A 15,382-nucleotide genomic window follows, 5' to 3' on the forward strand; every position below is an offset into this window, starting at 1 on the left:
GGCAGAGATGGTTGTGAGGTCTGTAATTAACGAGATTTTAATCGTTTGATCATCTCCTTAATTAAAGGCTTGCTATAATTTGAAGGTTTGTTTACTTTTCACAAAATAGGAATGAAGAAATCTTATTGATATTCTTTTACCCACAATTCACCCAAAGAAAACTGAGAAGGCAAAATCAAGCTTTTAAAAGTTGCCATAACATATCTGAGAGGTGCGGTACATCTTTTACTTTTCAAATGTTGACCTATCATTTAGACAAATAAATCTCAGAACTACTTTTTTACGGTTTCTGCTTGGCATCACTGTGAGATATCAATGCTCCTGTTGCTGTCTTCCATCTGCCGCTCAAACACTTCGAACTAAGCGAAATCTCTTTTAGTGAAACTTCAAACTGTGGTTTGATGGTGTCTTTGATGGGTAAAATGAAAGGAGTACGCATCCACAGTTATTCATGCATGGATTGTATTCAGTAAAATTATGTGTAGGCAACGTTTCTGTAAGAAAAACAAACTCTATCTACTGTCAGCTCAAATATTTACAAGAATTTACAAGGTTCTTTTTTCAGATTATATTAGCATATACACATTTGCCCTCTTAAAGAAGGAATAAATGTAGATTGCAAATCATTCACCACAATTAATAAGCCAATCACATGGTAGGAGCTCAATGCATTTAGGCATGTAAATGTGGTTAAGACGACCTGCTGAAGTGACTGAAACAGCAGTGTGTGCTTCTCGGTGAATAAAGGGAATAGTAGCTGAAATAACCAGTTATTAAAAACATCTTTCTGAACCTTTACGCACACGTGCTACAACAGCAGAAGACCATACTGGGTGACACCGTAAGAGCAAGAAACTCAGGCAACAATTTCAGGCTGTTGGTGGTGGTTTAATGATGTGGGGATATTTTCCTGACACACATTGTGCCTCACCACTGAACATTGTTTAAATGCCACAGCTTACCTGAGTACTGAGTACTGTTGTTGATCATGTCCGTCCCTTTATGACCACAGTGTTCCCATCTTCTGATGGCATCTTCCAGCAGGAAAACATGCTATGTCATAAAGATCCGATCATCTCAAACTGGTTTCTTGAACATGATGATGAGTTCACTGTGCTCAAATGGCATCAAAGAATTATGGCAGTCCAACACAGTACTAGCAAGGTGTAACTAATGAAGTAGACAGTGAGCGTACAGTTACTTGATTGCTACAAATGAACAGCTCTAGGTTTCTATTCCCACTTTTATATAGATGCTAATGGAGGTCCATAATAAATAAAGTCAGAATAACTCTCAGCAACAACTGCAGTACATTTTTAGGTTTGTGTGAGCAATTATATTTTAACCATCAGTAACTATAATATAATTGAATTTTTATTTTTTTTTTATTTAAAGTTTCTGTCAGATTTCTGTTTTCTTGTTAATTTGTTAAAGTATGTGGCATGAACCAATGCCAGATACTTCCACATTTTACTCCTTTGATAGTGAAAGTTAGCATCAGAAGAGATGGCACAAAAGACAAACTCTAAAAGTAACAAAAAACTCTACAGTATAAAACACACAAGCCAACTTTTGTTAATATGCCAGCAAAGAAAAAAAGTATTAAAGTAATTTTAAATCAAATTAATTGTTAGTGTCTTGTAGCCTCGAGCAGTTCGTTTTAACAAAATTGTTCAGCAGTAAATGTTACATTTTGATGATTTTTAAAAAATAATGTTAACTGCTTCATCTTATTTATGCATGATATATTTTGGCTTTCAGGAGAGTCCAGGTGAAGCTCTAATCTTTTAAAGCTATAACAAGATTTCTAATGAGTTCCAGCAACACAGAGTGAAGATTCGTATGCCCACCTCCACAGACCAGGTAAGTGTTTACAGTCTTTACTGAAGTAAAGCATGGTTTGATATACAGACGATTACTCCATGTGAACTAAAGCAGAAAGAACACAAAGAGGCAAAATTAGGAGACAAAACATGTCTAACTCATGCCCCTCTTGCCCGTTCTTCATTTCAGAGTGAACTCAACACATAATATTTCATTCTTTTTTATAACAGTGACATCAGCTATGATCTTTGGCTCTGACTTTTACCTTCTTTATTGTCTCAGGTATGTGATAGAGAGATACTCAGCCAGTCATGTGTCACAGACACTCACTGCTGACCACAAACTACCACAGAGAAGCCTTCATTCACTGTGGACTGTCCTGAGACTAGTAGAGGTGGTCTAGTAGCTGGAGCCTCCCAGGAGGTAGATGAAGAGGAGACTGGTTGCTACTGGAGATCATGTTTAATTTTTTAGATGGTTTTACATTTAAATTGATGATCTGAATCAAACTCCATGGGCCTTTAGAGATCATAACAAATAAGATCTTCTGAACGTTTAGTTGTCCGTCGTCTTCTACTGAATCCTATCCCAGGTGTACCAGGCAGGATGCAAGATGAACAGGTAAATAGCAACAGGTCACCTGCGAACTCCACATAGAAAGCCCCTCAGCCAGCTGATGGGTTCAAACCTGGGACCTTCTTTCTGTGATGTGATGATGCTAACCACCAAACCATCATGATTCCAAACTTTTAGCACAACATATTTGTCTTTTAAATTTATATACTCATATATACTTTTTAATTTTTTGCCTGTTGATATTCTTAGAAGACATCTAAACACATGCTTATAGAATCTGCATTATGGGACATAAACAATGCTTTTTCTTACCTCATTTTCACCAGACCTGCTGAGCAGATAGAGTGGACCGGACTTTTTCGAAGGGATGCCTTAAGTGGAAGGGGCTAAAAAAAGCCTCTCTGGTCAAAGGTGAAAAAAGGTACTGCAGTAATACAGTATATACTGTAAGGAAAATAATGTGACTATAAAACAATACATCAAAGCATATAAATGTGTTACTATCTTCTGCTTTTGGGGGTCTAGATCATGGGATCAGTAATCTAAGCAGACCTCCTACCTCCCGCTCTTTGGTGACACATCAGAAATGTTCCCTTATATCTCAGTAATTTAAAGGCATCTCTGTCTACATGCACACGTGTGCAACACTCAGTCAATTTTCTCATGACCCAAAGTATGATTGCATTGACCTGTGATACCCAATACATGCATTACAGAATGGTATATGTACAACATTAAAAAATGCAAATACACACACCTTTTAAAATAGTAACAAACAGTGACATCTAAGATTAAAAAGCAGCAGCACTGGCTCAGTTTGGGTCCCTGTGATTGTGTCCTTTTGCTGCCCAGAGAGCTGATGTGAGAGGGCAGAGAGCCACTTCTCAAAGAGAGGAAGAAAAAAAAATGTGAGAGGGTTTCAAGAGAAGAAGCAAGCCTAACCAGAATCTTGTGAGAAGGAGTACAGAGAGTGAGAAAGATTGTGAGAGGAGGAGAGAGGGGGAGAGATAAAAAGATACGAACAGAGGAATAAAAGGAAAACGAGGAGCTTACGCAGTGAAAAGAGCACATTATGGGCGACCTGCTGCGACAGTAGTGTGGGGAACGGTGAATAACTGCCTTCATTTAGGCCAGTGTCCTGGTGGTGTGGAATCAGAGGCCTCAGATGGACACACACACTCACAAACACTAAAATACATAAGCAAAAATACCCTTTGCAAAGCATGTGTTCCTGCACAAATTGATATCTGACACGCACACACACATGCTAACAGACCTGCTCTGCCCCTCTCATTCACACATTTCTCCACATTGGCCGGATTAGGAACACTTTCTCTTGGGTGTGCGAGGCTGCCCCACACACAAAGAAACACTTGGGGACAGGATTAGTAGGCTTACAGGGGATTCACATATGTCCAGTTCAAGCAATTGGTATTCAAAGCTTTACACTATCAAATGCCACCAAGAGAGAGCAAAGCCGACCAGCGCTTTTCTTTGCATTGGCAGCACCTTTATGAGAGGGGCTCTTTTGCTGGGCCAACAATGAGGCTGTGAATACACATTTTTACTGTTCTACCAGGGGGATCTCATTGGTGAAGGATGAAGCACGGAGCAGAGTTTGAGGCAGACTTTATTATCGGGGTTTGAAGTGCTGGGTGGGTGAGAGTGCAGACGGACGGATGGATAGAGGGATGGATAGACAGATGGATAGATAGGGATGCTGAGGTGGTTGGTCAGAGGAAGAGTGCTTCAGTTACTTCCACATGTTATTGTTGGTGGCCCGTTCCTCCACTCCACCTCGACAAAACAGATCTGGAGTAGACTCTTCAGAATGGAGAGAGCACTCTCAGCTGCTCAATATAGACAATACTGACTCAATTTACACCATTCGCCCAATATTTTAATGCACATTGAAAGATCAGCTTTTTGCTTCAGTGGATAAAAACTAACGTTTTGAATGTTTTCACTGCGTGTGTACAATACAGAATTTTTATGACTGGTTTTAAGATTTAGTAGTCTTTCTTCCCTTTTGTTTTTGACACATCTGTAGTTTGGCAAGTCTTCCCATTTTGTCTTTTAACATTTTTTAGACGTGGTTTGTGTGCATGGCTTGTATTTGCCTCATATTGTATTTTAAGTATAATTAAATTTAATTGATTGCTGAAATCATTACAATGTTTGAATGTTTTTCTTTCAGTGGTATTTATTTTAAGGTAATAAATATTAGATAATAATAATAATAATAATGATAATAATGTGCTTTCAGCACATGGAAGCTAGAAGTTGGGCCATGAGGCACAGCCTGGTAAACTCTGACATCCGCATGCTGCCATATGGCCAGCAGAGTGCCGAGAGTCGGAGCCGGCATGTTACCTCCGTCCCAGCGGAGGCCCTGCACCCCTGCGGCAGCACTAACCGCTGAATGGGAAAAGCAATTTCCCTTCCCATTCCTCCTCATTCCCTCAGGCGACCACCGGCGGAACCTCGGAGACTTTGGCTTAAATTTTGACCGTCCGATACAAAGTGAACAGTGTGTGTGTGAGTGTGTGTGAGGCTAATGAGGTTTTCTTCTTTTACAAAAATGCAGCATGCTCTCTGCAGTTGTGTTTCATTCAGTCAACAATTTTAAACGGCTCTCTTTTTAAAATGTATTTCTTCTTTTTGCGATGTTATCACGGTGCGTGTGTGCGTAAAGTAGGCTATGGGATGATCTCAAAATAAACCGCGTGTGCTTTTTTTCAGTAAAAATCACTAAGGAAGAAAACTGACCGGTTTCTCCAGGAAGAGCAACTTTCCCATCCACGAGAGAAGAGGAGGGGAGAGGAGCGCGGTGCCCCCCGACAGTTTTCTGACAATGGCAGTGAATGGTTGCGCACCGCGGTCACTGGGACAGTCAAAGCACACCGCCCCCTTTCTAACGGGCACGTCATCCTCCTAACTAGGCGTTATGAATAGGAAAGCCGCTTTTGTCTGTCCGCGCGTATAAATACCCACAATCAGTGTCCTCCTCACCACAGAGTTACAGAGACACACGCAGAGAGAAAGTCGACAGACACTGACGCAAAGTGGGCACCGATGTGATAAGGACAGAAGCGCGGGACAGGAGGGATACAGGCAACATCAGGTGACCAGAGTGACTAAAGGCTTCGGAAAAAGAGAGAAAGGGAGAGGCAGAGAGTAAAAGCTGAGAGGGGAGAGAGAGGGGAGAGAGTGAAAGTGAGAGTGAGAGAGAGAGAGAGGGAGGAAGCCAGCAGCGACCTCCTACCCAACAACCTCGGAAGCAAACTCATAAAATGAATTCAGACTCCAGCACAAGCAGCAGAGCCTCATCCCCGGACATGGACGGCATGTTTCTCCGTGACCACCACCCGCATCACCATCACCATCATCACCACATTGGCTCCTCCGTGTCCTCCTCCACGCAGAGTGGCGAGCAGCAGCGCCAGAAGATGACCGGCGGCGAGCACCTGCGCTCAGGAGAAGCAAAGTCGGCGTCGGTGGGAAGCAGCAGCAGTAGCAGCAGCAGCAGCAGCAACAAGTATAAACTGAAGAAGCAAGTCACCGAGGAGGAAATGTACCAGCTCCGTCTCAAGATTAACGGCCGGGAGAGGAAGCGCATGCACGACCTCAACCTGGCCATGGACGGCCTGCGCGAGGTGATGCCCTACGCGCACGGGCCCTCAGTGCGGAAGTTGTCCAAGATCGCCACGCTGCTTCTGGCCAGGAACTACATCCTGATGCTCACCAGCTCCCTGGACGAGATGAAGCGGCTGGTAGGGGAGATATACGGAGGGCAGCACTCAGCTTTCCACTGCGGCACGGTGGCGCACGGCGCCGGCGGACACTCCGGAGGTCCCGCCGCTGCCGCCGCTGCAGCAGCCGCTGCCGCTCACCAGGTGCACCCTCTTCTCGGGAGCGCGCTGTCTTCTTCCACGTCCTCCACTCTGTCCAGCGCGCTGCCGGGGCTCACGTCCATCAGAGCGCCCCACTCCCTGATGAAGGGCGCTCCAACTGCGCCCTCGGCCCTGCAGCTGGGCTCCGGTTTCCAACACTGGGCTGGGCTGCCGTGTCCCTGCACCATCTGCCAGGTGCCTCCGCCTCCTCCACACATCCCCATCACCTCCACCGGCCTCACGAGACTCTCAGGGGAGGGGAAAGACGGGATGAAATGATGCCTGTGTGTCTGATGAGCAGCAGAGACTGAGAGATGTAATGATGTTTGTAAATAGATAATTCAGGGCATGAGGGGGAATTTGGCCTCACTGGTGCATGTCGTTGTTTAGTCTGTTTTCTTGTTTGGCGTATAAGAGAAAAGCCTTTTTCCTCCTTGTAACAAGGACTTAGACTATATATATATAAAGACTTACTGATTTTTGCCAGTTGATGGTAAAAAAAAAAAGGAAAGAAAATATCTCATGCAAAGAGACACACCACCCTCCTCCTGTGTTTAACTGAGTCTTCGTTTCACATCACATTGAGAAAGGTGAAGGAGGCAGCATGAACATTTTAATTTTGCTTCTTTCTTTTTCTGTTTTAATATTTTTTGAATATATCAAGCGTCATTTTGTGAAAACGAAGAATGCTCTCTGTGCCTTGTACCAAGGATTTTAAAGTTGAGTTCTATGTAAAAATAAATAACAACATGTTTGTGTTTGGCTAAAACGATTCTGCCACCACGGAAATTTGTTTTAAAAATTTTTAAGATTTATTTTAATCGTGTGGCTCACTGTGTGTCGATTTGTGCCCTGATTTCTATTGATTTCTATTTTGATTTTAACTTCTTTTTTTTGCATGATGGTGTAATTTTCACAGCATGATTGTTTTTGCTGAAATGAATTTGTTATGCCCAGAGACCCCGTGTCTTTATTTTTGTACATTGTTGATGACTGATGAAATATTTATTATCGCCCAGCGTCACTGGATGAAATTTCAATAAAACTGGAATTATGAATCATACCCAATTTATTCCTCTGTTTATTTTAAATACTCACTTGAAAGCCTAAATCATCGAAACGACATTTTTTTCCTATCATATTAGAATTAAACCCCCGGAAGTTTAAGTCAGTTTTACTTTTTTATTTCTTTAATTAATTTTAGTAGTTTCACACAGAATCTTAAGATAAATACGAAGCTGTGCTTCTTTAAATATTTTATTTTGCCCACATATATTTAATCATTGCACATTAACAAAATAAATCTTGTTTTAAATAATAATTATTGCGCAATGATTATAAACATTTCAAGGCCTCAGTCAAAAACACCTCAGCGCGTTTTTTCTTTTACACTTCTCATCATTATTTGTTCTTTTTTTAAGACCCCGGATTTTTCTGCCCATTTAAAACAGGCTACACTGAAATCAACAAAACGCAGAGATGTTAAATGAACATTTGCTATTTTATAGTAAAAAATTCTAAGGAAAACTACATATAAATAAGTGAAAATTAACATCTGATATTTTTCTCCTTTAAATGATCCTAGAATAACTGCTGAAATTACGCAGTAGGACATTAAACATTTTGCTGGTTGTTCAAATTCATGTTTTAGAACTGTTCTAAAATTAACCAAAGTTTTGAAGCCATGTCACCTTCTTCTCGGGGCATACATGTCTGCACAATAACACGAATGCATCATTTATTTAGGATTCGCGCAAATGTTAGGAACAGGGAGAAGCGAGGGGGAAATGAGGCACTGAGCTGCAGCCTAATGGAGCCCAGCTGAATTGGTCCCTGTAGCAGCTAGAAAGTGATCCGCCTTGGGGAGCGCAGAGCAGTTTGTCCGCCGGGTCCCTTGGGTGTTTCTCCGTCTCATCTCTGCAGCGACAGAATGCACGTATGTTTGTGGAGATTACAAGTTAATTGTTCATGGGGGACCGAGAGGAGAAAATCACATCACAGAGAGGCGTCGGGATTACAGGCTTCTAAATGTAGAAGATTATACATTCAGACCCCCTCCTCGGCCTCGCCGTATGCAAATGAGTGTGTGGATTAAAAAAAGTAAAGAAAGACAGAAAGAGAAAAGGAGACGAAGCCCTTTTGTAACTTATTTGGAGGGAAGAAAACACAAGTTTGGTGGCTAAGTCGAGAAAGAGTGAAAGAGTTCATTTTACGCTTCTTCTTTTTTTGTCTTTAGGAATGAGTGTAGCCTGTCTGTCCCTCGCAGGCTGCCAGATGGGATGTAAATAGCTGGGTAGCTGCAATGGCCTTTTAACCACACAACACTGAGGAGGATGTTGTCAAGGGAAGCTGGCGGTTTGCGAGTTAATAGTCATGAGTTGGGGTAATTACTTAAGGTTTATTATGCTCTGGTTTCAAAGGAAATAGACTCTTCAATGGGCCGAGAAATACTTCTTAATTCTGGCTAATTAGGAGCCGAGCAAAGCAGAGACAACTGCTGCTTCTGCTGCTACCAGAGAGGGAGAGCATTTGTAAGTAAGCCACAAAATAACGCACAAAACAATCATGCACATGCAAATGGCGTGCACAAGACACATGCGTGTTAAAGAGGGGAATGTAAACCAGCTTAAATTTGGAAGTGTACGTCCTGCTCTGATATGTCGATCATATGGCAGAAGAAGCATCTTCCTGCCTTTGGCCTGCACACTCAAATGTAAGATTTGCCTCTTATTCTTCTGAAAGCTGGAAAGGTAAACAGAAAAACTAACTTGCAAGCAGCGAGTGAATTACAGGTTTTCTGTGTTTATCTAACAGAGGGGCTTATCTTCCTGGCAGGGCTCACAAAAATTATCCTCATTAGACTGAGACTTTTAGTTTTGTTTTAAATAAATCTCACTGATATTCAGATTTGTCTTTTTCATTAAGGCAAAAACAGGAGGAGAGAAGAGGATAATGATGCAACTCAACAACAATAACAACAACAACACAAACGCAAAACTAAAAAGAAGAACTGATAATGTTAAAGACCGAAAAACTCAACTGGAAAAATAAAAACGGCTTTCAAATGTGGAAATTTTTATACATTTCAGCAACTATTTGTTATACCAGAGACGGTTAAACCAGAGTAGGTTGTTGGACAGCTGACTTTGCTCTTCTTCTGGTATGCAGTTCTGCAGCAAACATCAAAATTAGAGAGTGTGCCAACAGAGAAATACAAATAACATAACATTCGTAAAGAAACATTAATGCATTATAAGTGAAAAAGGTGTATAATGTGGAAATTATATGGAAAATACCAAAAATACTTACAAAGAAAGCTATAAACTATAAAAAATGAGATGCATATATATTTATATAGCACGTGAATGAGGCTGTGAGATCAAATCTATCATTTCTACAGAAACTATCTGTGTTTTTGTTTGCAGGCTGGTCAGCGATCATAGGATGGACTCGTGGCCATCAGCTCTTCTTTTCATGAGGCTTGACAAATGACTGGCCCTTTACAGAGCACACACCTGTTACTGCGAGCCACTCGAGGTTTATCACTTAGAGCAACACTGCTTTGTTCACCCTCTCCTTACACACACACACACACACACACACACACACACACACACACACTGAGAGGCCTTTTTTCCCCATTCTTAAACATGGACGCTAACAAGGCAACAAATGCTGTCAGCCTCACTCGCTGGCCCTGTGACAAAGCTCCAACCTCCAAATCTGAAAATCCTCAAAGTTGTTTTAATTAAAACACCCGACAGATGCTTGCCAGCTCCATCACAGATATAGTTTTACAAAGCTGCAAATATAAGGGTTGTTTTAGAGGGGGTTTGTCAGATATGTACAAACAGTAGGGGCATTTAAGGCTTTTATAACTCCAGAGTTTGTATAAACATGTCATTTGGCAGCCACACACTGCTGTTGCATTGAGTGTGAAGAGTCCTGCCTGTGTGGAAGTGTATGGATGTGAAGTGGTCTGCTGGTTTGTTTACTTGCTCGGTCAGTGAGCTGCTGCCTGAGGGCAGCAATTGAAAATAAATTTTAGTTGAATAAGGGGCAGTGGCCGCATCAGCCGAGCTGCTGCTAGAACAAAAGCAGTTGAGGGGATAAGTTATTGACCGGGCTGACAGCCTGAACGAGGCTGATTATAACCGCCTGGTTATGCTCAGTGTGTGTGTGTGTGTGTGTGTGTGTGTGTGTGTGTGTGTGTGTGTCATAGTCATATTGAAGCAGGTGCAAACTCCGTTCCCTCTCTGAGTTTACCTCGCTCTATCTTTCTCCCTTTCTGCCCTGAGGGAAGCTTCTGAGGCCTCTGCCCTAATGTCCTCAGCTGATTCCTTAGACTAATGTTTAACCCATACTGCCAAAGCAGAAAGCATATTTCCATCATAAGAGCGCTTTGCCATCGCCATTAGCGACTCAGCTCATTTGCATGTTAATTGTGCAGTTAGAGAAGTGGTGTTGACACTTCCCTTTGTCCAAGCAGGGTCGTGGAAAGTGAGAGGATGGGGCTGCAGAATGATAACCATGTGTGTTATTGTTTCGGGCTGGTTATATCATCTGTCATCACGGGACGTTTGAACACAATGGGAGATAGACTGAGTTAATTTCATAAGGTGCTATTTATTTATCATGTGAGAATTAAATAAAGTGTTTATCTGTATTTAAAAAAAAAACGCAATAGTAAAGTAGCTCAAATCCGAACATTACTCCCAAATGAATTTGTCATAGTGTGAAAAGTAACACACATTTACTCGGGTAGTGAAATTTTGAGGCGTTTTGATCTGTGCACAGATGGTGAATTTCTGGGCCGATGCGGATACAGAAATATTTCCCATTTTTGCTCCTTTTTGTTTTTGATGTTATCAGCAGTCTCCTTTTGTGTCAATGAAACAAAGAAATAGCCATTAAGAAAAATGTCTGAACTATTCTAAAGGTTAAAAACTCTTCAATACACTTTGAACATTTAGCTAACAAAATTTTTTTAAGTCAGAAATTCAGTCTGTTTTCTCCAGTAAAGGTTATCTTCTCAAAGATTTGAGTTAGTAAGTCAAATTTTTGGGACATACCCAATGAAAAATTCTCAAAATGTTAATAATAACAAAAGTTTGGCAAAATAGTATGTTACTATGAATGTTAACTTGAAGTAAGCAGAAGAAACTGTGGGTGAACACAGCCCATAACAAGCACTGATGCAGTGTTATGAACAAAAAGTGCTTAAAAAAAATTTGTGCCAGCTTTAAATGCAATATTTGCTTTTGAAACATAGCATAAGTAGAAAGTAGTTACAGCACTTGAATAAATAAACAGTAAAAAATCCCAACATTTAAATGCAGGGTAAATGCTTCTACATCAATTACAAAAGTAATTCTCGAGGAACTTGACATGACTGCAACAAAGCCATCTTTCACCGTAGCAAACGCTCGCTTTCATTTAAGAAAATATCCGAGTTCTTCCTCCAATAAACGGCCATGTGTGCAGGATGGCTGTCAATGTTATCAATTACAGGCTTAGAAAATAAACTGAAACACACAAACAACGTTCCTGACAAAATGGACATGCTGTGTTTACACATACACAAACACACACACTTTCACTTGTCCGCATACAAGCCAGTTTTGGTGTGAATTTTGTGTGATAAATACAGATTCAGCCAGACAGAAAGTGCCTGTGCGTGCGTATCTGTGTGTCTGTGTGTGTCTGTGTGTGTGTGTGCGTCAGCAGTAATATCCTCCTACAGTGACTGACAGATGGCGTTCAGTGTTTGGCCGTAAATGTGCTCTCTGAGTGTTTGTCTGTGTGCCAGTCGCCTGTAGTTTGGAGACTCCCTGTGAGAGTCTAACTGTCCTGACACTGTTCAAAACCAACTGTCCTTGATTGTCAACCGCAGATGAACCGTAGTGTATGTGTGCGTGCGTGAATGTGAGTGTGTATATATGTACATGCTGATGAGTGTGTATACAGTGGCCTTCTGGAAGGAAGTGTTGAGCAGGCCAGGGGAGCAGATGTTAATGGGTGAGATATATCTATCTAAATCTCTGGCCACCACATGCTTCAAATCTGCCCAGAGGAACGGGTGTCTCTGCATGATGACACGAGGCAAACTGTGCAGGAAAGGTTTTCTTTTTCTTTTCTTTTTTTTGTCTAAAATATAGGAGACGGAGAGAAGATTTTGTGTGTGTGCTTATGTGTGTGTGTGCCAACTCCAGGCCTGGCACAGTCCTGGGTGACAGTCCCCTCTCAGCGGGGGGGAGTCGGGCGACAAAGTGAAACATGGTCATGAGGAGAGCGAGCCACGACTGAAGCCAAGAACAGACAGCACAAATAGAGAGATCAGACTACCTCTTTGCACGGTCCAGTCCAAAACAAAATAGAAATGTGTTTGATAATGTTCCTTCACTGACAACAAAATGAAATCAGGGGACAGGAAAGTTTTAAAATGAAGAGACTTTGAGCGCGGATCAAGTTTTTTTTGTTTTAAGGCTTTGAAGGGAACCAGTACTGAACAGCTCATCATCTTTGCCCACTGTGGAATCAGTCATTCCTCATATATTCTAACAGCCTGCAAAATTTCAGTACAGACAATTTAGTGTTAACTTAACTGATAATACATGGTGAGGTGCTTATGAATGCTTTGAGGCATGATTGATCAAGACATTGGTATTTAAGTTGATTGGCTGAATGCAAAAATGCAGGACCAGTATGAAAAAAGTAAAAAATTACTGCCCTTACACCAGCATCCGGACATAAAAATTTTTATTTCAGTGCTCATTGTCCAAACCAAAATAAAACTACTCTATCATCCTTTCATTTGTCTCATGAGGAAGCCAATTCAGTCTCTGAATCTGCTAATGCACGGTGATTGGTCATGAAGACCTAGAGACCTTTCGGCAACCACTGACCAGTTGGTGAAAGGTTGCCAGTTTGTCTGCAAACACATGATAATTAACCACCAAGAGGAAAGGTAAAAGTTGTGCCTTTGAAGGGGAGCAGTCGCCACTTCCAGTTTTGTTGAACTTCTCATAGTTTCACTACACATTGAGTAGTTGTTGAGTATTTGCAGAGTTGGTATCTTCTATGCAAACTTTGTTATCAGTTTCATCTTGTGACAACAAGCAACTACATAAATATTAGCCAAGCTATTGGAGAATACACATTTTTTCCCATTGACTGGTGTTAACCCCAGGTCACTGACTACTCTCTAATTATGTGTGACTGGGGCTTCATAAGTGATTTCACAGTCCAGCAACCATTCACCAACCAGCTAGGAAAGGTTTTTCCCTAGCAACCTGTGGTTACCGGGTGTCACTGGTCTCAAGACCTGTGTGAATTGGGGCTTAGGCTCCCTGGTACAGCACAAAGGTGACTCAAACCCCTGACCGCTCGCTATAAAGTCATACCAAGCTAACTGGTCTTCACACTCAGCTCATCACAGGATTATGATGCTGGGGTCGGGGAAGTGATGGTTGTGGCAGTCAAGACATGTTGAGTTCAGCCGGAAATAAGGTTTAAATTGAAATTACATAGATGTAAAAGGCTTAAAAGTCCATCCATCCATCCATTCGCTTCCGCTTATCCTTTTCAGGGTCGCGGGGGGCGCTGGAGCCTATCCCAGCTGTCATAGGGCGAAAGGCAGGGTACACCCTGGACAGGTCGCCAGTCTGTCCAGGGCCAACACACAGGGACAGACAACCGTTCACACTCACATTCACTCGCACATTCACACCTAGTGGCAATTTGGATTATCCAATTAACCTATCCCCACAAGCTGCATGTCTTTGGATGGTGGGAGGAAGCCGAAGTACCCGGAGGGGCTTAAAAGTGTCATAATAATAATAATAACAACAGAATTTTCGAGACCCTCAAAGCGCTTTACAATTCCACTATTCATTCACTCTCACATTCACGCACTGGTGGAAGCAAGCTACAGTTGTAGCCACAGCTGCCCTGGGGAAGACTGACAGAAGCGAGGCTGCCATATCGCGCCATTGGCCCCTCTGGCCATCACCAGTAGGCGGTAGGTGAAGTGTCTTGCCCAAGGACACAGCGACCAAGACAGACAGAGTTGGGGATCAAACCAGCAACCTTCCGGTTACAAGATGAGTTTCCCAACCCCCGGAACCACGGTCGCCCCGCCCAGTTATTTATATTAATAAAAACAGGCTCATGAAGAGAACATTGTATGGCTACATGTTCACACCCATTAAATAATCAGATACACTGTCAATCAAATGTATAAAAAATCAAATGTTTTAATAGTTGAATCGATATTTGTTGCTTCACAAGAGACTGTTTTTGTACACGTCTGTTTATCGTGTGACTTTTACCTTTTGACTGGGTAACCTCACTGACTCCTGTAGCTTCTGCAGGAGTCAGTGTTCAGTGAAATTATCAGCTGTATTTACCTCCATTGCATTTATCTGTAGTCGTAGTAGTTTCACCTGTCACAGTTAACATGTACAAAAACATGCCCGTGTATCAATCATTTCAATCAAAGCAAAGCATTTGTTGCTCTTCAAATTTAAGCATAACAATACTGATTAATTTTTATTTTTGTTCTTAAGTTTCACAATTTAATTACACAAATAGTAAAAAGCCAACATGCAATAATGTCATGTGATAAAGTGACCATTTTTCTTTATTTTTCAGCTAAACGTGAAGATGAGAGATTGAAAGAGGCCTTTGGGAATTGATCTAACATCTCTGTTGGCAGCATTGTTAAGACAGACATTACACCTCTCAAACTTAAGGTACGTGGCTTGGCATGTGCCTACATTTACAGGAGGTCTAACCTTCTTGTCTATCGTACATCAGTTGGCAGCAGAAGTATATATATTACATGTCTCCAATCTGACCAGATGTTAAGTACATCTAGGAAGGTCCTGATCAAAGAAACCCAGTTCCCTTAAAGCTTTCTCTGAAGATTTCAAACCTTTTCATTACATTTCCTCAGGTCTGTGTAAGACTTTGTGATCTGGCAGTGCTGTTAACCCAGGCGTTAGCCTGCTATCTAACCCTCTATGTGAGCTGGCGACGATGTTAAAGCAGACATTAGCCTCCTCCCTCTGGCCTGGATTCAGCTGGCA

General features: G+C 41.8%; 1 protein-coding gene across 2 annotated transcripts; it reads left to right on the forward strand.

The window, feature by feature from the left end:
- Positions 1-5,657: 5,657 nt before the first annotated feature.
- Positions 5,658-6,821, forward strand: olig3 (oligodendrocyte transcription factor 3). Of its 2 annotated transcripts, XM_039621377.1 has the most exons (2): positions 5,658-5,893; positions 5,924-6,821. In XM_039621377.1, exons 1-2 carry the CDS (start codon positions 5,694-5,696, stop codon positions 6,570-6,572), a joined length of 849 nt encoding a protein of 282 aa, XP_039477311.1. In that variant the 5' UTR covers positions 5,658-5,693; the 3' UTR covers positions 6,573-6,821. The 2 variants fall into 2 exon arrangements, with proteins under 2 accessions (XP_039477311.1, XP_031602600.1); XM_031746740.2 differs by having other exon boundaries at positions 5,658-6,821.
- Positions 6,822-15,382: the final 8,561 nt, after the last annotated feature.

The sequence above is a fragment of the Oreochromis aureus genome, linkage group 13 (assembly GCF_013358895.1).
Source record: "Oreochromis aureus strain Israel breed Guangdong linkage group 13, ZZ_aureus, whole genome shotgun sequence".
Taxonomy (NCBI): domain Eukaryota; kingdom Metazoa; phylum Chordata; class Actinopteri; order Cichliformes; family Cichlidae; genus Oreochromis; species Oreochromis aureus.